At 40.2% G+C, this 23,391-nt stretch overlaps 1 protein-coding gene across 3 annotated transcripts in view; it reads right to left on the bottom strand.

The window, feature by feature from the left end:
• Positions 1-1,077: 1,077 nt before the first annotated feature.
• The window catches only part of LOC144491533 (FERM domain-containing protein 4B-like), a 325,659-nt gene continuing 303,345 nt past the window's right edge, over positions 1,078-23,391 (bottom strand). For 2 of the 3 annotated variants that reach the window (XM_078209468.1, XM_078209469.1), the window contains 8 exons: positions 23,035-23,263; positions 22,771-22,827; positions 19,037-19,190; positions 14,374-14,544; positions 12,119-12,909; positions 10,164-10,287; positions 8,587-8,844; positions 1,732-4,231 (listed from right to left, as the gene is read on the bottom strand). In XM_078209468.1, the coding sequence (XP_078065594.1) occupies position 4,231; positions 8,587-8,844; positions 10,164-10,287; positions 12,119-12,909; positions 14,374-14,544; positions 19,037-19,190; positions 22,771-22,827; positions 23,035-23,263 (1,785 nt within the window). In that variant the 3' untranslated portion in view covers positions 1,732-4,230. Of the gene's footprint in view, positions 4,232-8,586; positions 8,845-10,163; positions 10,288-12,118; positions 12,910-14,373; positions 14,545-19,036; positions 19,191-22,770; positions 22,828-23,034; positions 23,264-23,391 lie in introns of all 3 variants that reach the window. The other variant, XM_078209467.1, reaches the window with a different exon arrangement.

Here is a 23,391-nt window from a genome sequence, read left to right as displayed (position 1 = left end):
TCTTTAACAGTTAGGACGCCCAGGGCTGTTGTTGAGTAGACTTCTTTAAGTTTATTTTATTAGTGTCACAAGTAGGCTTACATTACACTGCAATGAAGTTACTGTGAAAATCCCCTAGTCACCACACTCCAGTGCCTGTTCAGGTACACTTCAGAACAAGTCACATGACCCCTTTCATTTTATCCTAAGACATGGTTGCATAACAGTTTTATAAAACCCCATATTTGTAAAATCGGATGGTAGTCACATCCAGCAGTCATTGATGATTTGGCACCAGAATCTGTTCTTAGTTGTACTGCAATTAGGCAAGATGATGGAAAACATAGGGAAAATGGTTCTAAAATATTAAGTCAGTGTAGGTTCATGCTCTGTTTTCAAATATTTTTTAATGTTAAATTGGGGAGGTGGGGCCGGGGAGGCTGAAAATTAGCCTGGAAAATACAATGCTGGAAAGGATCTTATTTTCAACAATGTTCTTGTAATATATTAAAGATTAAAATAACCAATGTGTTCATTACCAATCTGTGCAACTCCCAGAAAGATCCTATGGGTAAAGATACCACCCAGTGTTTGCACTAAGCTACAGGGAGGTCACAGGTCCAAAGTTTGATTCCCAGCCTCTCTTGAGTTTGTTGCTCTCAACAGCAGCTGGCAATCTACAAATGACGTCAATGCAGCAAGGTGAAAGCAAGGTGAAGAAAAGTCAGCCAGGGTTTCAAATTCTGCTAATTATCCAGTGACCCAAGTGAAAACAGCATCATTAACACCGACTGTATCGACTCACACACCGAGGACTAGTCACTTGTCAGAGATACCGGAGTGCTGCTTGTTTAATTCACAATAGCCACATTCTAGTAAGAAAAATCATGGCATTTAAAAGAGAAATCCCAGAATATTAACATAACCTCATGGAGTGGGCAAGTATTTTTTAAGTAAAATTCAACTATTGACCCCCCACATTTGCTAAGAAATTAATTTTTCAAAGAAGAAATGCTCTCCTCTATTTCAATTGCCTTATTTCATGGAATGTCCACTGGGAATGCAGATGCCATAAAGGAAAGCCTGACAGCTTGTTTTCTGAAAATCATGCCGATCATTTTATTGCACCATGGGATGCTTTATCTCAGGATCTAAACATTAAGGCTTGAATTCAAAAGAGGGAGTGTGAGTATAAAGATGCACACTACAGACATTGTCAGGAACACAAAAGGTATTTATTAACAAGGAAAGACCATACAGAGGCTGGCAACCTCTCACCTGCCCCGAAACAACCCACTGGCTGCCCCTGTCCCTACATGTATTCAAAGTGTCTTCTGCCTAAGAGAGGACTTCACCCCTTGGGGTCATTACCCACTCTCAGTCCCAATTGGTCCCTCTTCTGCTGCGCTGCCCTTAAAGGGACAATCACCAGAGAGAGAATCAGAAAGAAGCAGAAAGGACAACAGAACTGAAACTAGGAGAGCATGTCAAAAGGAATGAAAAACAGCCATGAAAACAAACAAAGCTGCCAGAAAAGGTAATCCAATTGGGATTTAACGTTAAATTGGTAGCACAGTACAAATTTGGATTAAAATCCTTGACTACAAACAGATTCATGTTTATATCAATATATACATAATACAATTAAAATGTCAGAAAAATAGGGGGGGGGGGGAATTGATTTATTGAAAAAAAGATATTTGAGCACTGGCTATAGAACTAATTAGAACTACAAAAAAATACACACAGAAGGAAACATATGCTTTATTTATTTATCTCCTGTTTTAAAGCACATTTTTAGAGTAGGAAGGAAGACAGGAGTATTATGTAAAGGCATACACAAAAGTTTTTCTCTGGGTAAAGCTGTACAAATATGCAAAAGAATAAGTTAAAAGCTTTGTTTCCAAAATTTCCACATGAATTGAAACTTTTTCTTTCTCACGGAATAAAAAAATGACTAAGAACCAGCTTACCAAATTAGTTTACTATATATTACATGCTTTGGAAAAATAATAAAAATGTTCACAAAAAGTGTCACTCAGAAACTTTACATAATAAACACAATTGTAACTTTTTCTTCCCCTTGTAAAAAAAAAAGGAAATGACAGCACCTTTCCCTGGATTCCAGCATGGGAATCACACATTCACCAGTTAGAACTTGGAACAAAATTGCCAGATCTTCATCACACCAACTTGTAAAATTCACGTATTATTGTAAATGCCATAATAAAAACATCCCTGTGTCCCAACTGGCGAGCACATGCATTTTCCAAGGAAATAGTGAGGTAGTGTGAGCCTCATGAGCACTTTTTTTTTTAAAAAAAGGAAACATTTTGTTTGCAGGTTCATCCTATCGGCTGCAAAAGAAATCCCGTTTGGAGGTTTTCTATTTTGTTTCCACATTTTTGTTTTTGCACTGTTCTTTTGAGATGAATTTTAAAACCAATCCCTTTAAACCACACCATGGTAACCGTAACCTGAATGGCAGTCAGCATATGAAGGGCAAAGAGCCAATTACTTTGAAGGTTTACTCCCCTTCTTTTCTGAAAGTGGTGACTCATACTTGGGTTACATTTCCATGGCTACTGCACTCCTGGGTCCTAGTACCTACTCTTCGACATGTACATAGAAAATGAGTGTTGGCAGGCTATTTAACTGTGGGGTAAATAACTGGAAACTCACACCTGTAAGCATTTTACCTTTATGCATTCCAGAATAAGTCACTATCAAATCTCAGGAGTCTGAACTATGGGCGGTCTCTCACCTTCCTCCTTCTGGGATGGGGACAGAAGTTCTTGCAAACCCATTCATTCCCAGGCAGAGGCCAGCTAACTCCCCACAGATTAAGAGGTTGAATTAAGGAGCTTCTTGGGTCCGCGTGTCTCAGTCATGATCTTCTAGTCCATTTACCTGGTGAGTCTTGGCAGAGCTCGCCATTTGTTGCTTTCAGCAATCACAGCACTTTATATGTATCATGGTCAAAAATATTTCAGATAGATTTATTAAATTGTTTCCAAAGATAGATGGATCAGGAGAATAGTTTGTATCTGAGTTGTAGGAAGTATTGCATCGATACTTGCCAGCCAAGATCTCAGAATTCAAGTAGGGCTAATAAACTGAACTGTTTTAACTAGTTTGTGCTATTACCTTGACAGCCATAATTAGAACTGTGCTTTTTGTTTTTATTTAATAAGGTATTTTTGCATTTGTTTTTGTCTCTCAAACCATGTGCTTTTCTTTGATACATGTTGTGATTCAGATATCTTTGATGCATATTTTCATGATGTTACATGTGGCTTTCAATATGGTCCACTAATGATTGCCATTAGCCTTAACTGGTCCAATAATTCTCTTCCCCCACAAATTAAAAATCAATTTCAAAGCACTACTGTTAGGCTAAATTACCAAAGTGTTTGTAAAAACATGAATACATTAATTATTTGTGCTTCTTCTAGCTAGATCATTAAAAACCTCTAACAAAATGCATTTCTTACTTCTTTCTGGTCTTAATTCCAACTATTCATTTTTAAAAAACTCATAAGCCCACTAAACTCTATTCAAGTAATCAGAGTCACCAGTTCCTTGCCATCAAAATACATGGCATCCTTCATTTTGTAATATATAAAGTACTCTTAGACTTCCAAAGCATATGAAGTTACTCACTACCCTGCTTTGTCCTTCCATCTTTTATGTCTATGCAAAAAGCATAGTTCCTTTTACTCCAAGTTCACTGAACAATGAAGAGCATCTACTTTCATAACTCAGTCTTTGAAAAGTGCATTCACAGTTTTTTAAAAATTCCCAAGTGCCATCCTTCCATTCAAACACAAGGTAATCCACTTAAAAAAGGTTTTATTTCCTCCTTTAGAATGCATGGTTATCAATTTAAAGCAAACCTTTACTGAACTGTGACCTGTGGAATTTAAGCCTTCCCTTGTTCTGCACACGTTGACCAGGATGAGCTTCCCAGCATTCAGGTACAGTAGCTTCGGCAAGCGCTGAAATATTCCAAGAATGATTCCCATTTTGTAGAAATAAACCATTTTGAATAGATTTGAGAAAGATGCAAGGCACACAGAGTAATTTATCCATATATTGAACAATGAAGGTTGAAAGTCAACCAACAGTCACTTAAACCAGAGTCCCAGGTTTAGAATCTTCATGCCATAGCAACACCTGCTCATCAGCATACAAGTCATCTTCCAGCTGGCTTGTGTCTCCGCCATCTGAGTACATTCGTTCTGGATAAGGTCTGGCAAATAGTTTGAAAGCAAAGTTAGAAGGGCGATTGCAATAACTGCACTTCTGAAAACAACAGTGCAATTTAAAAGAATCAACACAACATTAATCACGATTTGCAAATTTTAGCTTTTTAAAAAAAAAATGTAGTTGACTCAATCAAGTTAAGTCTATTGGCTGAAGGTCACAGGAGCATAGTTCTTTTGTAGCTGGGTCAAGAAAGTGTATCTACCCAGTACACTGGGATAGTCTGCATCTATTATCAACAAAAAAAATGAAGCTTCATCCTTTTATCTATATCTATATTTGTTTGCTGCAACATGCATTTGTGAATTATTTAGTTCTTAAATGGGACTTTAACCTCTCAAACCCCTCCAAGCATTAAGATAACTATAAACACATCTGGAACTGTGGGTGGGCTGAAATGCCATTATCAGTATGACCCTATTAATAGTTCTGTCAGAAATTACTAATATTGACATTGCCACAATTCTCCATTAGTCATTATTGGCTTCCAGGTGCAAGATGTGTTGAAACTAATTTCTTGAATTTCTGGCAAGAAAATGATTGGATACTAGAAGATAAATGTCCATAAAGTCAGGGAACCTTCAAATTCAGATGGAGGTGAGTTAAAATTATCTTTTACCGCTTCAGGATATTGCATATTTTATTCAAGGAAAGCTCAGATTTACAAACTGGATAATATAGTTAAATATCTGTGTCTGCTTTAATCTAAAAACCCATCATTTTGAGTCTTTACAAATTGCCTGCAGCCATTTACAACATTTGACTCTCATTTATAAGCAGCAGCTCAAAGGTATGCTGCATTGCTTGGTGTCTTTTTCAGTCTCAGTTAATTTTTAAAGGATTGAGTAATTGTTGGTGATTGCAAAAGCCATTTTAGTGGTACAGGCCATTAATGATTCATTTTCTCCTCAAGCTGACTAATGCTGCTGGTATTGCTCCAATGAATTTTAAACACCATAGAACAATAGAACCCCTGCAGTGCAGAAAGAGGCCATTCGGCCCTTCGAGTCTGCACCGACAGCAATCCCACCCAGGCCCTATCCCCATATCCCTACATATTTACCCGCTAATCCCTCTAATCTACGCATCCCGAGACACTAAGGGGCAATTTAGCTTGGCCAATCAACCTAACCCGCACATCTTTGGACTGTGGGAGGAACCGGAGCACCCGGAGGAAACCCACGCAGACACGAGGAGAATGTGCAAACTCCGCACAGACAGTGACCTGAGCCGGGAATCTAACCCAGGTCCCTGGAGCTGTGAAGCAGCAGTGCTAACCACTATGCTACCGTGCCGCCCTATAACACACATAGAAAATAGAAGGAGTAGGCCATTCAGCTCTTCGAGCCTGCTCTGCCATTCAGTGGGTCACTGTGTGTGTGGAGTTTGCACATTCTCCCTGTGTCAGTGTGGGTTTCTTCCGGATGCTCCGGCTTCCTCCCACACTCCAGGTTAGCTGGATTGGCCATGCTAAATTGCTCCTTAGTGGAGTGTAGTGTAGGGGAAATAGCAGGGTAAATAGAGAAGGTTATGGGGCTAGGGCCTGGTGGGATTGTTGTTGGTGCAGACTTGCCTTCTGCACTGTAGGGATTCTATGATTTTTACCATGGTTGATCATTAAATTCAATACGGTGATCCCGCCTTCCCCCCATATTTCTTGATTTCAAGAACTATATCGAATCCCTTCCTGAAATCATGCAACATTGTAGCCTCAACTAATTTGTGGTAGTGAATTCCATGCATTTATCATCATGTGTGTGATGAAATTTCTCCTCACCTCAACCCTAAAAGGTTTACCCTTATTCTCAAACTATGACCTCTAGTTCTCGACTGCCCCACAATAGGAATATTCTTTCTGAATCTACCCTGTCTAATTCTGTTAGAATTTCATAAGTTTCTATGAGATCCCCTTTCACTCTTTTAAAATCCAAAGAATATAATCGAACTGATTTAGTCTCTTCTCATATGACAGTACTGCCATCTCAGGAATCAGCCTGGTAAACCTTCGCGACACTCTTTCTACAGCAAGAACATCCTTCCTCAGATAAGGATACCAAAACTGAGCACAATATTCCAGGTGTGGCCTCACCAATGCCCTATACACTTGCAGTAAAACACCCTTATTCCTATACTCAAATCCCCTTGCTATGAAGGCCAAAATACCATTTGCCTTCTTTACTGCCTGCTGTACCTGCACACTTACCTTTCAGTGACTGATGCACGAGGACACAAAGGTCTCGCTGAGTATCCACCTCTTTCAATTTACACCCATAATAATCTGCCTTCCTATTTTTGCGACCTCACACTTATCCACATTATACTGCATCTGGCATGTTTATGCTCACTCACTTAGCTTATCCAAATCATGCTGAAGCATCTTTGCACCCTCCTCACAGCTCACCCTCCCACCCAGCTCTGTATCATCTGCAAATTTGAAGATAATACATTTAGTTCCCTCATCCAATTCATTAATATATAATGTGAATAGTTGGGGTCCTAGCACAGGTCCTTGCAGTACCCCACTCGACACTGCCTGCCAATTGGAAAAAGACCCATTTATTCCAACACTTTACCTCCTGTTTGCTAACCAGCTTTCTATCCATCTCAAGACATTACCGGCAAACCCATGTGCTTCAACTTTACATAGTGAGACCTTGTCAAAAGCCTTCTGAAAGTCTAAATAAACCACATTTACTGGTTTTCCCTAGTCAACTCTACTAGTTACATTCTCAAAGAATTCCAGTAGATTTGTCAAGCATGATTTCCCTTTCGTAAATCCATGCTGACTTTGTCTGATTATACCACTGCTTTCCAAATATTGTGTTATGATATCCTTGATAATGGACTCCAGCAACTTCCCCAGTACCGATGTTAGGCTCACTGGTCTATAGTTCCATTTTCTCTCTACATCCCTTTTTGAATAGCGGGCTTACATTAGCTACCCTTCAATCTGTAGGAACCATTCCATAGTCCAAAGAATTTTGGAAAATGACCACCAATGGATCTATTATTTCCAGGGCCATTTCACTAAGTATTCTGGGGTGAAGATTATCGGGCCCTGGAGATTTATCCACTTTCAATCCCATCAATTTCCCCCAAATAATTTCTCTACTAATACTGATTTCCTTCAGTTCCTCACCGTGGGCGGCACGGTAGCACAGTGGTTAGCACTGCTGCTTCACAGCTCCAGGGACTCGGGATCGATTCCCGGCTTGGGTCACTGTCTGTGTGGAGTTTGCACATTCTCCTCGTGTCTGCTTGGGTTTCCTCCGGGTGCTCTGGTTTCCTCCCCCCACAGTCCAAAGATGTGCGGCTTAGGTTGATTGGCTATGCTAAATTGTCCCCAAGTGTCCTGAGATGTGTAGCTTAGAGGGATTAGCGGGTAAAATATGTAGGGATACTGGGATAGGGCCTGGGTGGGATTGTGGTCGGTGCAGACTCGATGGGCCGAATGGCCTCTTTCTGCACTGTAGGGTTTCTATGATTCTATAAAACTCGTGTTTCTCAGAACTTCTGGTACATGTCTTCTCTTGTGAAAACAGAAGCAATGAATAAAGTACAAATTTAGTTCCTCAGCCATTTCTTTTTTGTCTGTTATGAATTCCCCTGTTTCTGACTGTAAGGGGCCTATATTTGTTTTTGTTCATCTTTTTCTCTTTACATACCTTTTACAATCAGCTTTTATGTTTCCCGCGAGCTTACTTTTATACTCTGTTTTCCCCTTCTTCATCAATCCCTTTGTCTGCCTTTGCTGAATTTTAAACTGCTCCCAATCCTCAGGTCTATTGCTTTTCCCTTTCGCTAGACTAAACATGCATGAATGAATAGTGCCTTTACTGACTGGAATACGGGGAGAGAAATACAGGAAATCTGTTAGGCGACACTTTTAAAAATTTAATGTTGGCAATCACCAGAGAAGACCTTGCTGCCAAATCACACACCAATAATTTAGCATGAAGGGATAAATAATTTAATATGAAGCAGAATTTGAAACCTCCAATTTGCTCTACTGTATTTATATATATATATATACACACACATATATATATATGTTATATATATATATATATATATCTCCAGATGCGGACATCATATAAGGGTGGAAACATTTAGAATTCAATTGCAATGGTGCTTAGGAGGAATCTTCGATCTTTAGTTTTGCTTAGAGTCCAGCAGCTTTTGTTGAAGCAGTAAAGCAACATTAAGGTTATTGTTCTTAAATTTTAAACATCACATTCAAAGAAACATAGTAAGTAGCTCAGCTAACGTCAAGCCTGGTTAACAAGCAAAAACACCAAGAGTCACCAACCATCACACACACAAACACGTGAGGATACTTACTACCGCTGACTACATTTTGCGTATGAGTATTTAATGAATATCTCATTTCTGTAGATACGATGTTGGCTGCAGTCAGTACACTTAGTGAAACACTCCTCTTTGTAAGGAAAAGTGGAAGTGGATGAAGTGGATGAAAAAGAGGAGGAGGAAGAGGAAGAGGAGGAGGCAGATGAGTGTCTGGTAGGAGCAGTGCCAACAGCAGGGAAATGGTGGTACTCAGTAGAAAAAGGATCATCAAGAGACTGGAAGGAGCTACGCCTACAAGAAAATGACCGACAAGCAAAGTAAGAAGTGAATCTCGAGATTATTTTCCTCATTTCTTTTCCTCCTCTCTTGAAAGCGTTAATTTAAACAAGGGTACAGTATCACCGGCACCAGTGGCCCGATGGTACCTCACCTATATGGCCATTTTCTGTCTCAATGCCCATCACCACATACACAGGTTCAATCCTCCACACTGCTGCATTACTCATCCAAGCTATGTTTCTGGGTAAGGGAAGCACTGAGCAAAGACCAAGTACTTCCCTGTAAAAGAAGGGACTGATGGAAATGAAGGCAGAAAGTTTACATACAGTGGAATTAAGTTGGGTCTAGGCAGAACAGGTATCGAAAGAATAATTTAACCCATCTATAATTCAAAATCTGAGGTCTATCCATTCGGCAAAATAGTATTTGACCAATTCATATCAGTAGGAGCAGTTTTCTTGAATGCCACAATTTCATAGTGCAGAAGGAGGCCATTTGGCTCATCGAGTCTGCACCGACCACAATTCCATAATCCCACATATTTACCCTGCTAATCCCCGACACTATGGTCAATTTAGCATGGCCAATCAACATAACCCGCACATCTTTGAACTGTAGGAGGAAACCGGAACAACCGGAAGAAGCCCTCGCAGACACAGGGAGAATGTGCAAACTCCACACAGACAATGACCCGAGGCCAGAATTGAACCCGGTTCCCTGGCGCTGTGAGGCAGCAGTGCTAACCACTGTGCCACCATGCCGTCGACATTTGTGTTTATCGTACAGATGAAGGCTTTTAACAAAACACTTCTCTCCACGAGATTTTTCTAAAAACTTGAAGAAGTTACTTAGAATGGTCCCCAGGTTTCAGGAGGAATCTACTCTGCCCTTCAGTAACAAACGGCAATAAAACTTAATTAGTTCCTGTCTGCACAGAGAACTAATTTTGTGGATGGGTTGGAGAAATGCTAATCATTAAAACTTGCGTTCATGGCAATATTCCTTGTTAATCTATTCACCGGTGACCTACAATCTGCACATTTTACATCTGATGCATTCCTTTTCCTTCATGGTTTACACTTTTTCCCCCTCCTTAACAAGTACCCATGGTTTAAAATTAAAATGCTGCAGGAGTATACCTAAAATGAATACATAGGAAACCACCCATTAAAATTGATAGTATAATTTCTGGAAATGGGATCATAGTTTGAGAAATCTATAGTGGTAAAAGAAACACTTTCATCCTGCAAAGATTATATTTGAAACAGTTTCAGTTTTAAGAAGCTAAGCAGATGAATCTAGACCTTTCTGCAGCTGTTACTGATACTCACCTGCTATGTAGTGTATTATTGCTGCAGGAGTTACTGAATGAACTTGTATAAGGTATATGATCATAGTCCTGAAGGCCGACAGTCATCTGGCTCCGCCAAGTTCCTGTACTTGTTGCTGAAGAGACTGGGATTTAAAAAGAAAATGCAATTTAAGAAGCACTGCAGCAATACACTAACCACTAATGCGCCAAGTTCTTTTGAGTTGTAAGCGTTTGATTCACTTTGTGATTTGACTGTGCCTAATCATAATTACACCACTTGGTATCATAGTTCACCTAGTACCAGAGAAGTTCAAGTCACCCAATCATTTTCTACCTTTACAAGCATTCAAATTCACATCAGATTTACATAACATGCAATTCCCAATCTGTCCCTAATATTGTCTATCTGGTTTACCATCAAAAACAGCTCTAGTTCTGTACAACTCTTCTACCTCGTCTGACCTATATTATGCAACTGAAACTTACTGAATCGCGGTTTATATCATAACAAAGTATGTTTAAGGTAATAATTTATTTAGGTTAGAACACATCATCTAGCCACAACTATCCTAAACCAACTTTCTGAGCACGTCAGACTTTTCACCTTATAATTGAAACAAGGATTTCTCCATCGGTATAGGAACAACTCATTTCCTCCTCTTTGAGTAACAACGCAACAATGTGAAAGAGTGGGAAGTTAAATAAGAAGTTTGTCTGTTAGTCTTATTTTCATCTTGGTATTGTCACTTTTAGTCCTGTTCTCGCTAGTTTTAAGGTCGCATCGTCACTAATATTTGCCCAATAAATTGGACATGAATTATTGTACAATAGAATAGAACTCAAAATCCAAAAAGAAAAATTCTCAAAATATCAGCCAAAGGTTAAAAGATGGAACCAACAAGCCATTCTTTTAAAATCCCTTTCCTGTGGTACTGCTTTAGGAATTACTGAGTGAACTTGTATATGGCTGCTTCAGATCAAATCAAATTTCTAATGGAATTTACTCCATGAAATTATTTTTCTCACCAAGTTTTAATTTTATAACATTGACATCATCCATGATGCTGAAACCACATTTTTGTAAATTTGAGTTCATAAAAAGACAAAGGATGGAATTTAATGGTCATTGGCGGTTGTCCTGTCCACCAGTTGGACAGCAGGTGACAACCTGTGGCAGCTAGTTCTCGGGAGTCTGATGGGATTAAGTCCAAGTGCAGCAGCCTTGAGGCCGTCACTGGGAATGGTGGCCACTGCTAGTACTGTGCTGGGCCCAAGTGGAAGGAAGATCGTTGGAACCCTGGACCAAGGTGAATGGGGTAAGATTGCCAGGGCCAGTTAGGGAGGCCCTCGCGAGGGAGGAAAAGCGAGTGAGGGATGGTTTGGGGGGTGAGGAGACTGTCATTATTGAGGGCTGGCAGTGTAGGGGTTGTGACTTTCCAAACGTCTCTGTTTCAGGTAATGGTTCCCTCCTTTGAGCGTAGGATATCAGAGGACACTGCTCGGCCTTTTGGCTAAGATTGAGTGTAGTTTTGGTGTCCTGCACTTAGTTGAAGTCATGAGGTTACACTGAGGCTTCATTTGAAGCAATTTTTTTAAAGTGGCATCTAGGCCTTTGGCTAAGGTGCAATGAGATCAAGCCTTGGAGGAAGTGCAAAGCCTGCTCCAATCAGCTTGCATCTGGAATGTCTCACTTGCTGAGACTTTGAATTGGACTTTGATTGGATTGAATCGGATATAAACAAAAAAAAATCAGAGGACACTGCTCCCTGACTAGAGCTCAGGCATACCCATCAGTGTTTGCCAACAGGTTGACCTTATGGTTTGGCCCCAGCTCAATACCAGCGTCTGTAGAATGAGGCCCTTAAGTAGCCTCCAGGTGGCAAATATATTAGACTTACATCACTAAGCGTCAGCAAAATTCTTTTGACTTACAAATGATAATTTCCAGCCTACAGGTGTGGAACCTTCACTTACCTGATGTAAAAGATGTAGCTCTACTGGTTGGAGAAAACGGGCCATGCATATAAGCAAATCCAAGACTTTGCTGTGAGCCCCTGTCAGAGTCTAAGCCTGCCTGCAGGCCATAATCCTTGTGAGTTGAGGCGCGCTCATACCAGCCACGCAAACTTTCTGCAACCAAGGCCTTTTGGATGTTTTTGGTTATTTGTTCACTTTTTGCACCTCTCCTACGGACATTTCTTAGTGTTGCATATGGGTTTTGAGACAAACTATCACTATCACCCGGGTAAAAGCGATTGTAATCTCGATAATGTTCAGCATTGTAAGAATGTGATGATCTGTATGGGGCTTTAACGTTATAGTGACCTTCAGTGTCATTTTCAAACGTATATCCATAAGGCTCATAGTCACTGTACGGTGGATATCCTGGAATATAATAGTCAGATGAAGGCTGGGCATGAGAATTTTGATAAACTCCATTCCTTCCATCTTTTGGCGCTAAATTGGGCATGCTCCCTGAAGCCGCCGAGGAAATATTCGGTTTCTTGTGTCTTCGTCTTTCTCTTGACCGGCAACCCATTGTCATGGTGTTGTAGTACTGGGGAGGTTTACTTGGTGTGCTATAGTACTCTGCACTGGATTGACTGGTGTAGGATGACCCATCATCCAGCAGTTCTGTACTGCAACTCCTTTGGGATGCCGTGAGGGGGAATACTGTCCTCTCATTTGTACCTTCATCCAGGAGATGAGATTGGGATTCCAAGCTGCCGCTGCGCTGTCTGAAATGATTTGGGGAAATCTCAGGTCTGCATGTAACAAAAACAAATGAAAGGATCTAATACAATTTATATTTCAAACCTTCAAGGTGTCACAGTGAAATGATCTGTATGGAAGGCTGAAATCTATATTTTCCAATATTTACACGTTTCAATAATGAATTAATACCAAAAAAAGAGATTATAATCAGGAAACAGTTAATGACATTGCAAACTATGTAGAAACAAAGTCCAGAAAAATAAATTTACAGATGTACTGGCACTTTACACATCTCTTCAATATAATTGATTCATAGAATTTAATAGAATGATACAATGCAAAAAATCGCCCTTTCGTCCATTGTGTCCAACACTTAACAGTTATCCAATTGGTCCCACTTGCCCTGCCCTTTCTCCATAGCCTCCTGCTTAACCAATTTCTTTTTGAAAGTTATTACTGAATCTGCTTTCACCCCTCCTTTCAGGCATTACACTACAGATTATACAACTCTATGTAAAAAATATTCTCACCTCATCTCTGGTTATTTTGCCAATTACTGGTATCTCTGGTTGCCAATGTTTATTGCCAATGGAAACATTCTCCCAACATTTATTCATGATTGTCAGCAGCTCTGTTTAATCTCCCTTTTTCCTTCTATTCTCTAACGAGTGAAACTCCAATTTTTCCAGTCTCTCCATGCAACTAAAGTCACACAACCCTGTGCTGTGCTGGTAAATCTCTTCTGCATCTCTCTCAAGACCTTGATATCGTTCCTAAAGTGCACTGCCTAAAATTGTGCATACTATTCCAGCTGAGGCCTAACCAATAGTCTACCTTGTGTACACCTTTTCATCATTAGACATTCAAATATCCCAGAGGCTTTCTCGTCAGCCTTTTCAATTTGTCCTAACATGTTCAAAGATTCTTGTTTATAAATCTTCAGGTCTCTCCATTCCTGTTACCTCCTTTAAAAGTCTACCATTTGGTTCATATCAGACCTCTTCATTTCCCATCAAAATGCATCATGTCACACTTCTCTGCATTAAATTTTATTCGCATGTGACTGCCTATTTCACCAATCTATGTAATCCTGAAGTCCATATTGCCCTCCTCATTGTTTTTAGTTTTGTGTCCGCTACAGGAACATTTGTCCTGTATACCCGGCTCAATATTAACATACACATCAAAATGAGCAGTGATCCTAACATCAAATCTCCCGGGGGCATCACTATATACTCCCTTCCCATCAGAAAATGCCACTACTCTCCCGTCCCGTGTCCCGTCCCTTAGCACATTTCATACCCAAGCTGTTACTGACCCTTTAGTCCAACGGGTTTCAGTTCTGCTAATAGGTCTATTGTGGTAATTCATCAAATGCCTTTTGAAAGGCCATTTAAACAACATCAATTGTGCTACCTGCATCAATGCCTTCTGCTTCTTCAAAGAACTCAGTCAAGTCAGTTGTACTTTGGGTGCCAGTTTTCAGAGCACTTTCAATAACTTCAAAAACATACCGTAACTGACTGCTGCTGTAAGCATTACGAGTCAAAACTGGGGTAGCTGGCATACTTCTTCCTCCATGGCATTGTCTCCCGTGTGTTCTGTAAGGGCTGCTATGTGTTGAACTCAGTTCTCTTGGGCCATGCATAACGTCCTGCAGGTAGTAACCTTCATTACTGCTGTATCTGTAATACATTCCAGGTTTCAAATTGGTTATAGTAGCAACTTTGACAGTCATTTTTTTGATAATCCTAATGGCAAGAACATAGAATGTCGTTACAAAAACAAATAAAAACCTGACGTGACTATTTTTTTCCAACCAAATGTTAAGGAAATCGATGGCTTTTTAGCTCAAGTGGCAGAAATAAACCAACTGGCAATTTTAACCTACATCCAGGGAGGAACTTTAGCTTCAGAAACTCGCTTAGAAGCAGCTTAGAAGCATCTTGCTGCTCCAATTGCCAGCCATTTCATCTGTTAACAAACCAAAAATGCACCAACTTAAATCAAATTAATCAACTATAAGTGTAAATGACTGCTTCCGAGATTAGTATGTTTCTCGTCTAACAAGGATAGAACCATTTCTTGATTCACCCCCTGGGAAATGAAGTGGGGCAAATAACAGACTGGAGCACAACTGGGAAATAGCTATCAAAGTCAAGATAAGGCGCCGGACTGGAAAAATGCAAACTTCAATGAGACAAAAAGGGATCTGGTTCAAACTAACAGAGCGAATAAACTTAACAGGTTGATGGATCAGCAGTGGGCACTCGTCGAATATGAGATGCATGGATTACAAAATAAATACATTTTGACAAGGCAAAAAAGGGAGTGCATCAAAGAACACATTCCCATGGCTAAAACCAGATCAAAGCTAAACTGAAACTTAGAAAGGGAGGCAAGATAAAACTGAGGCCAATAATATCATTGATAATGAGCACAATAGAATAGGGAGGTGAAAAGAGAGATTAGAAGGGCTAAATGGGAATGTGAAAAACATGAGAAAAATAGTAAAGCATATAAAAAGCCAAAGTGAGTAGGACTACTTTGGGATGAGGAGGGAGTATAATTATAAAGGATCAAGGAATATGGAGATATTACAAAAAATATTTTCCACTTGATTTTACTGGTGATGCTGGTAAGAAGAATGTACAGATAGCCAAGGGAGATAAAATTAGAGGAGATAACAGTGAAAAAAAGAACACTTCTTTTGATAAAGTGAGCAGAGCTCCAGGTGGATAAGTCTCTGGGGCTCTGGAGGGAGATATGCTAGGCTGTTAAAAGAGGTCAGAGAGGATAAGGCAGACGTTCTCGGTACAAGCTTTCAATTCATTATAAATATTCAAATTGTGTCCTGGGACTGGATATTAGCTGATGTAACAACATTATCCAAGATGGATGATGTCCATGGAGCAGTTAGTCTAATGTCAGCAGTGGGCAGATTCTTACAATCCATAATTCCAGGAAAAAATTGAGAGCATTTCTAAATGCACTTGTTAATCAAGGACAGCCAACATGGCTTTGTTGATGGCAAATTGATTTTCTTTTGAAAGGAGGGATTGATTGAGTAAAGAGAATACAGATGTAATATGCAGTTTTAGAAGACATTCGATAATATGTCTCAAGCCACTGGTTAATAGGAAATGAAAGGAAATGGGGTTTTGAAGAAATATGGGAACAGAGTAGGTAAATGTGACTAGAGCTATTTGCCTGCGTGGTTGGAAAATGATAGAAGAGATTGGGTAGATTGAATGACCTGCTTCTGCGGTTGCAACTTATAGTTGAAGTAGATGGGTTACTATAAAAGTGTTGGAGGTAGGGCAATGGCTGGATTTGCTCTTGTGGTTTATAAACATAATAAAATAGGGGCTTGGCTGTAGGGAACATCATTTCAAAATGTGATACAGCCATAGGAGATTTAGCAAACAGGTAGCAGCTGCAATTTAATGTGAAAAATGCACAAGTTAGGGAGGCAAAACAAGGAACGGCAAAGAGACTTATTGAAAAAATGCGGATGGCCATATATTAGCCAAGGAAATCAATGACAAAATACCCTTAAAGCGTCAGTGGATACAGACAAAGCCGTCAAAAAAGGTCAGGAGTAATTTGGGATTCATAAATAGTAGGGACAGAGTAAGTAAATAATTACAATGTTGTAAAAATAACAATGGTTAGACCACATTTATAGCACAGTGTGCAGTTTTGGGCATCCATCCTAAAAGGACATTAAAGCTACAGAATTTGTACAGCAAAGATTAATCAGTATGAGGCTAGATATACAAAGTTATCAGGAAGAGTTAAGGTTTTGGAGCAATCTCAGAGGCGATAACTAAAAGAGGTTAACAAGAAGATTTGTAAATTCTGGAGGATTTTGATAAGGTAAATAGGGAAAGACAATTTTTATAGTGCATATTCAGTGACAAGGGATCATGAAGTTAAAATTATGAAGCAGTGAGATGTTCAAGCACAGATTGCTTTGTCACAGAGAATGGTTGTGGCAGAGGCCATTGCATCTTTTAAGAGAAAATTGAATAAATATTTGAACTGAGTTGGATACAAGGCTACAGGAAGATAAGCAGAGCAATGGAATCAGTATGGAATTGCTCTCCTATATAGTCAACAGGCATGATTGTTTAATGACCTCCTCCTGTGTTTTAATAGGTGACAAAATTTGACTCAAAAAAAGCATGTGGACTCCTGCAGTTGTCTTAATTATCCAACTCTCACACACTACGAATTATAATAGGGTGGCACATTGGTTAGCATTGCTGCCTCAGAGCACCAGGGACCTGGGTTCAATTCCCAGCTTGCGTCACTGTCTGTGCGGTGTCGGCACGTTCGCCCCGTGTCTGCGTGAGTTTCCTCCGTGTGCTGCGGTTTCCTCCCACAGTCCGAAAGACATGTTGGTTAGGTGCATTAGCCATGCTAAATTCTCCCTCAGTGTACCCAAACAGGCGCCGGAGTGTGGCAACTAGGGAATTTTCACAGTAACTTCATTGCAGTGTTAATGCAAGCCTACTTGTGACACTAATTTAAAAAAACGCACAAGACCAGCATCAGATTCTACTTTTTGTTTTAGTTGAGAGAAATATTTAATCAACATTACCAGCAATAGCTCTAGTTGTTAATTAAAATTTTGCCCTTCAATGTGTAAGAAGTTGGGATTTGTTATCAAATGAGCCAGTAATGCACATTTTTGTTGTCATAAACTTTTAATATGACCCACCTGTAACTTGTACAGAATTCTGCACCAATGCAAACTGTGCCATAACAAATAGAATATCCAACCCAGTTTACAAATTATTCCCAGATTATGTACAGAGGCTTTTCAATTGCTTCTTTGCCTTATTTAGACTTTACAGTCTTGTAAGTTTACTTTTAGTAAAAGTACAAAAGTGTACAGCTAATAGGCAGCACATGTTACATCACAGTAACAAAATACAAATCATCTGGTTCTGACAAGGCATAAACAATAGGATTTAGCTCACAGATGTTCAGTATCAGGCAACTGCGAAAACTTCAAGAACCGACCTTCAAAAAGCTTGCAGTTTTAAAAGATAGCATTTAACATAGTAAAATTATCCAAAGGACTTCCCAGGGGCATTATCAACAACTTTTGACAAAGCCCATAAGAAGAGAGTTAGGTTTTAAGGAGTCCCTGAAAGGAGGAGGGTGTTGTAAACATTTAGGGGAGGGGAGAATCTCATTGCTTAGGGATTAGACACTTGGAGGCCCACTGTCAATGGTGGAACAATTAAAATTAGGGGGTTGCAACAGGCCAGAATTGGAGGAGAGCAATGTTCTCAGAGGGTTGTAGGGCTGCAGGAGATAGGGAGAGGTGAGGCCATGGAGGGATTTGAAGTCAAGAAAGCTTTCTTGCCTGTTTGCATCAGTAGCTGCAATAGAAAAAACAGAATGTGCTGGAAGTATTAGCAGGTCTGCCAGTATTTGTGGAGAGGAAAACTGAGTTCACGTTTCGAGTCCTATAGGATTCTTTTTTGGGAAGAGTAATTTTCGACTCAAAACGTTAACTCTGATTCTTCCTCTGCAGATGCTGCCAGACCAGCTGGGGTTTTACAGCACTTTCAGCTCTTCAGATTTCTAGCATCTGCGATATTTTGCATTCATTATATTGCATGAGCAGCTGGTCCAGATTATGGTTCTTCCAGTGCACCCCATTGGCTGCCATTTCCAAAGCACAGATTTGATTCCAACCATTGCTACTCACCTTTCTGTCTGCATCTGCTTCTGTGTGAAAGCATCTTTTTTTAAATGTGAGCTTGAAATTTTAAACAGCAATGCCTGGAATGTGGGGCTAGCCGATATCCCAACATAGCAGCAATTTGGAGAATAAAACAGATCCCACACTCCCCCCCCACCCCACCGCTCATTAACCTATTAATCCTGATTATGGAGGAAGGAACAATGAAAGCATTGTCTACAACACAAGCTGGTACTGCACATTGCTGACCGACTCAGGAGACCTTGTTTGAGCCAGATTTTGGCTGTTTTGAATCTGAAGAGGTCTCCACAACACAACTCTGCAGATCCAGAGAAAGGTGAATTATGAAAAGTGCAGCAAATATTGAGAAAACAGGAGCATCAGTCAGTAAAAGATTCTCTGCAAGGAGACAGATAGCCATAGCTGCCTACAGATACGTAGTGAACTGGATTTACCTTGATTGTCCTAAATGGCCTTTATCGTGAAACTGTTCACTTGCAGAGCTCCTCCTCTGTCGATTCTGTTTAAGCTCAAGAGACTGTGGTGGAAGTGGTCTCAGGGGCTGCTGGCTAGAAAAAGATCGCTTTCTCTGCATAACACGCATATCATCTGAAAAAAAACAAGTATTGGATAACTGAATAAGTGATTAACTGCTCAAAGTATCTTTCATTTGATTTGCATATTCCACTACCACAGTATATGGTAGTGGAATATTACATAATGGCTTGCATTTAGATAATGCATGCCATGAGGTATGTTGCATACTTTTGGCCATTCTACTAATTTTGCCTTTCATGGTGCTAACACATGCTATCATTCAGCTCCAGGGGTACTGGAACTCTTCCTTGGAATTGTGCATGAGCCAAGATTTTGTGCTGTCTGCAAGCTATTTGACCAAGGGAACAAGAATTCACTCTAATCCTCATCTCATCATATATCAACATTAACAAATTATCTGACAAGGATCATGAGACAGTTAGAACCACAGCCTATTTTTCTTACAACTAGTCTTTTCACTGCTACTTTAAAGATTGTAAGAAGTCTCACAACACCAGGTTAAAGTCCAACAGGTTTATTTGGTAGCACAAGCCACAAGCTTTCGGAGCGCTGCCCCTTCATCAGGTGAGACTTCTTACTGTGCTTATCCCAGTTCAACGCCGGCATCTCCACATCATCACTTTAAAGATTCACAGGATCATGAAAAATTGCTTTGTCCCCAAAGGAATATAACATTTTGAAATTCCACATGCAACTGTGGGAGTATCTATGCAGGTCAGGAGTGAGAGACTTGTATTCTGACCTCCCAAAATCTTTCCACCATCTACAAGTAAGGAGTGTGATGGAATATTTGATTTGATTTATTATTGTCACATAAAAGTTTATTTATCAGTCACAATTCAGTCACTTCATTCAGCTGGAATGAAGTTACTGTGAAATTCCCCTAGTCCCCACAGTCCGGCGAGCCTGTTCGGGTCAATACACCTAACCAGCACATCTTTCAGAATGTGGGAGGAAACTGGAGCGCCCGGAGGAAACCCACACAGACACGGAGAACGTGAAAACTCCACACAGACAGTGACCCTAAGCTGGAAATCGAACCTGGGTTCCTGGCGCTGTGAAGCAACAGTGCTAACCACTGTGCTACTGTACCACCCATCATATATTGGGATACAATGAAAAGTATTGTTTCTTGCACACTATACAGACAAAACATACCGTTCATAGAGTACATAAGGGAGAAGGAAAGGAGAGAGTGCAGAATATGGTGTTACAGTCAAAGCTAGGGTGTAAAGATCAGCTTAATATATGGTAGGTCCATTCAAAAGTCTGATGGCAGCAGGGAAAAAGCTACTCTTGTGTCAGTTGGTATGTGATCTCAGACTTTTGTATCTGTTTCATAGAATCATACAGTGCAGATGAGGCCCTTTGGCCCATCAGGTTTCACCAGCACACGATAAACACCTGAAATCCATGTAATCCCATTTACCAGCAAGTGGCCCATAGCCTTGAATGTTATGATGTGCCAACTGCTCATCCAGATATTTTTTAAAGGATGTGAGGCAACTTGCCTCTACCACCCTCCCAGGCAGCACATTCCAGACCATCACCACCCTCTGGGTAAAATAGTTTTTTCTCACATCCCTCTTGAACATCCTGCCCCTCATCTTGAACCTATGTCCCCTCGTGACTGACCTTTCAACTAAGGGGAACAGTTGTTCCCTATCCACTGTGTCCTTGCCCCTCATAATCTTGTACACCTCAATCAGGTTGCCCCTCAGTCTTCTCTGCTCCAATGAAAATAACCCAAGCCTATCCAACCTCTCTTCATAACTTAAATATTTCATCCCAAGCAGCATCCTGGTGAATCTCCTCTGCACCCCCTCCACTGCAATCACATCCTTCCTATAATGTAGCGACCAGAACTGCACACAATACTCTAGTTGTGGCCTCACCAAAGTTCTATACAACTCCAACATGATTTCCCTGCTTTTGTAATCAATGCCTCGATTGATAAAGGCAAGTGTCCCATAGGACGTCGGAGTGTGGTGACTAGGATATTTTAACATTGCAGTGTTGATGTAAGCCTACTTGTGACACTAATTTAAAAAAAGCCTTTTTCACCATGCTACTAACATGCTCTTCTGACTTTAGAGATCTATGGACGAACAGGCCAAGGTCCCCTTCTTCCACAGAACTTCCTAGTGTCATGCTGTTCATTGAATACTTCCTTGTCAAATTACTCTTTCTGAAGTGTATCACCTCACACTTTTTAGGGTTAAATTCCATCTGCCACTTATCTGCCCATTTGACCATTCCATCTACATCTTCTTGTAGCCCAAGCCACTCAGCCTTACTGTTAACCACCCAGCCGATCTTTGTGTCATCTGCAAACTTACTAATCCTAACCCCCATATAGTCATCTATGTCGTTTATATTAGTGGTGAATAATAGGGGAAGCAACACAAATCCCTGTGGTACACCACTGGACACTGGCTTCCAGTCACTAAAACAGTCTTCTGTCACCACCCTCTCTCTCCTATAACTGATCCAATTTTGAATCCACTTTATCAAATGACCCTGTATCCCAAGTGCATTTACTTTCTTTACAAGTCTCCCATGTGAGACCTTATCAAAGGCTTTGCTGAAATCAATATAAACTATATCAACTGCACTACCCTCATCTACTCATTTTCCCGATGGAAGAAGGTGGAAGAGAGTATGTCTGGGTTGTGTGGGGTTCTTGATTATGCTGGCTGCTTTTCCAAGGCAGCTAGATTCTCCACTTTTGTGCAACTCCAGCAATACTCAACACCAGCAATACTCAACACCATCTGCAGGTTCCGCCAAAGTCACAATCATCCTGACTTGGAAGCACATCACCATTCCCTTCATCATTGCTATGTAAACATTCTGGAACTCCCAAACAAACAGTATTTCAGGTGTACCTACACAACATGGTCAACAGTAATTCAACACTACATTCTCTCAGACAATTAGAGATGGACAATAAATGCAGGCCTCATCAACAATGCCTAAATCCTATGGATGCATAAAAATTAAAGCGACAACTGTTAAATTGGACTTCTGGTATTAAAGGATGCGAAGCACAACATGGTGGTACAGTTAAAGCCCATTAAAATCATAAGACATAGGAGCAGAAGTGAGCCATTCAGCCCACTGAGTCTGCTCCGCCATTCAATGAACTCATGACTGATCTGATATGATAATCTTCAACTCCTATTTCCTGTCTTTTCCCCATAACCCTTGATCCCTTTACCGATTAAAAATCTGTCCATCTCAGCCTTGAACATACATAACAACCCAGTATCTACAGCCCTCTATGGTAAAGAATTCCACAGATTCACGACCCTCAGAGAAGACATTTCTCCTCATCTCTATCTTAAATGGGCGATCCCTTAGTCTGAGATTATATCCTCTGATCTTAGACCCTCCCACAAGGGAAAACAACCTCTCAGCATCCACCCTGTCAAGCCCCCTGATAATCCTCTATGTCTCCATAATGTTGCCTTTTGCTCTTCTAAACTCCAATGAGTACAGGCCCAACCTACTCAACCTCGCCTCATAAGAAAATCCTTCCACACTCTGGATCAACCTAGTGAACCTTCTCCGAACCACCTCCAATGCCAGAATATCTTTACACTTTAACATGGATGCTTTCACAACTCACCATCATCTGTCGTATTTGTGTCAGATAAGGAACTGGTCTCAGAGGGAATGACTTCATCTAAGAAAAGAAATTACATGTTTCTCACAGCAAGTGTTGTAAATCAGTAACAGCAAATGATTATTGAGAGACAGACATGTTCTTTTAAATCCTGGATAATGTATTAATGAAAACATTTCACCAAGGGTGAAAAGGTTTCAGCTAAACAAGTGTATATTTAAACTTTCATAATTTAAATTGCAATCAGTTGTATAATTGGTTTATTACCTGGAATGACAAGGGAGGTCCTCTGAGTAGGCTTCCTCCCACATTTTATTCTATACTCATTACTTAAATTCTCTATTGCTTGAAGTTTTTTTAGAGCATCAACATAGTCCTGTTTTCTCTTCTTTTTAACATTCTTGCATATTTCATGGTCATTGGCTAGTTTTCTTGCAGCTTCCACAATCTTCTGTTGGATGACAAAATTATTCTCCAAATCTTGTAAGAATGGATCCTGAAAAGTTAAGGTGAAAAGTGATCAATTTATGCAGTCAGCTCATCTTTAGCTAGACAAGTTTGCAAACCCTTTAGAAATAAATCACTTTATTGGCTGGGATTTACCCCTTGTGGGAATCCTGACAG

This window comes from Mustelus asterias, chromosome 3 (assembly GCF_964213995.1).
Source record: "Mustelus asterias chromosome 3, sMusAst1.hap1.1, whole genome shotgun sequence".
In the NCBI taxonomy this organism is placed as follows: domain Eukaryota; kingdom Metazoa; phylum Chordata; class Chondrichthyes; order Carcharhiniformes; family Triakidae; genus Mustelus; species Mustelus asterias.
This window is presented reverse-complemented; position numbering and strand designations above follow the sequence as displayed.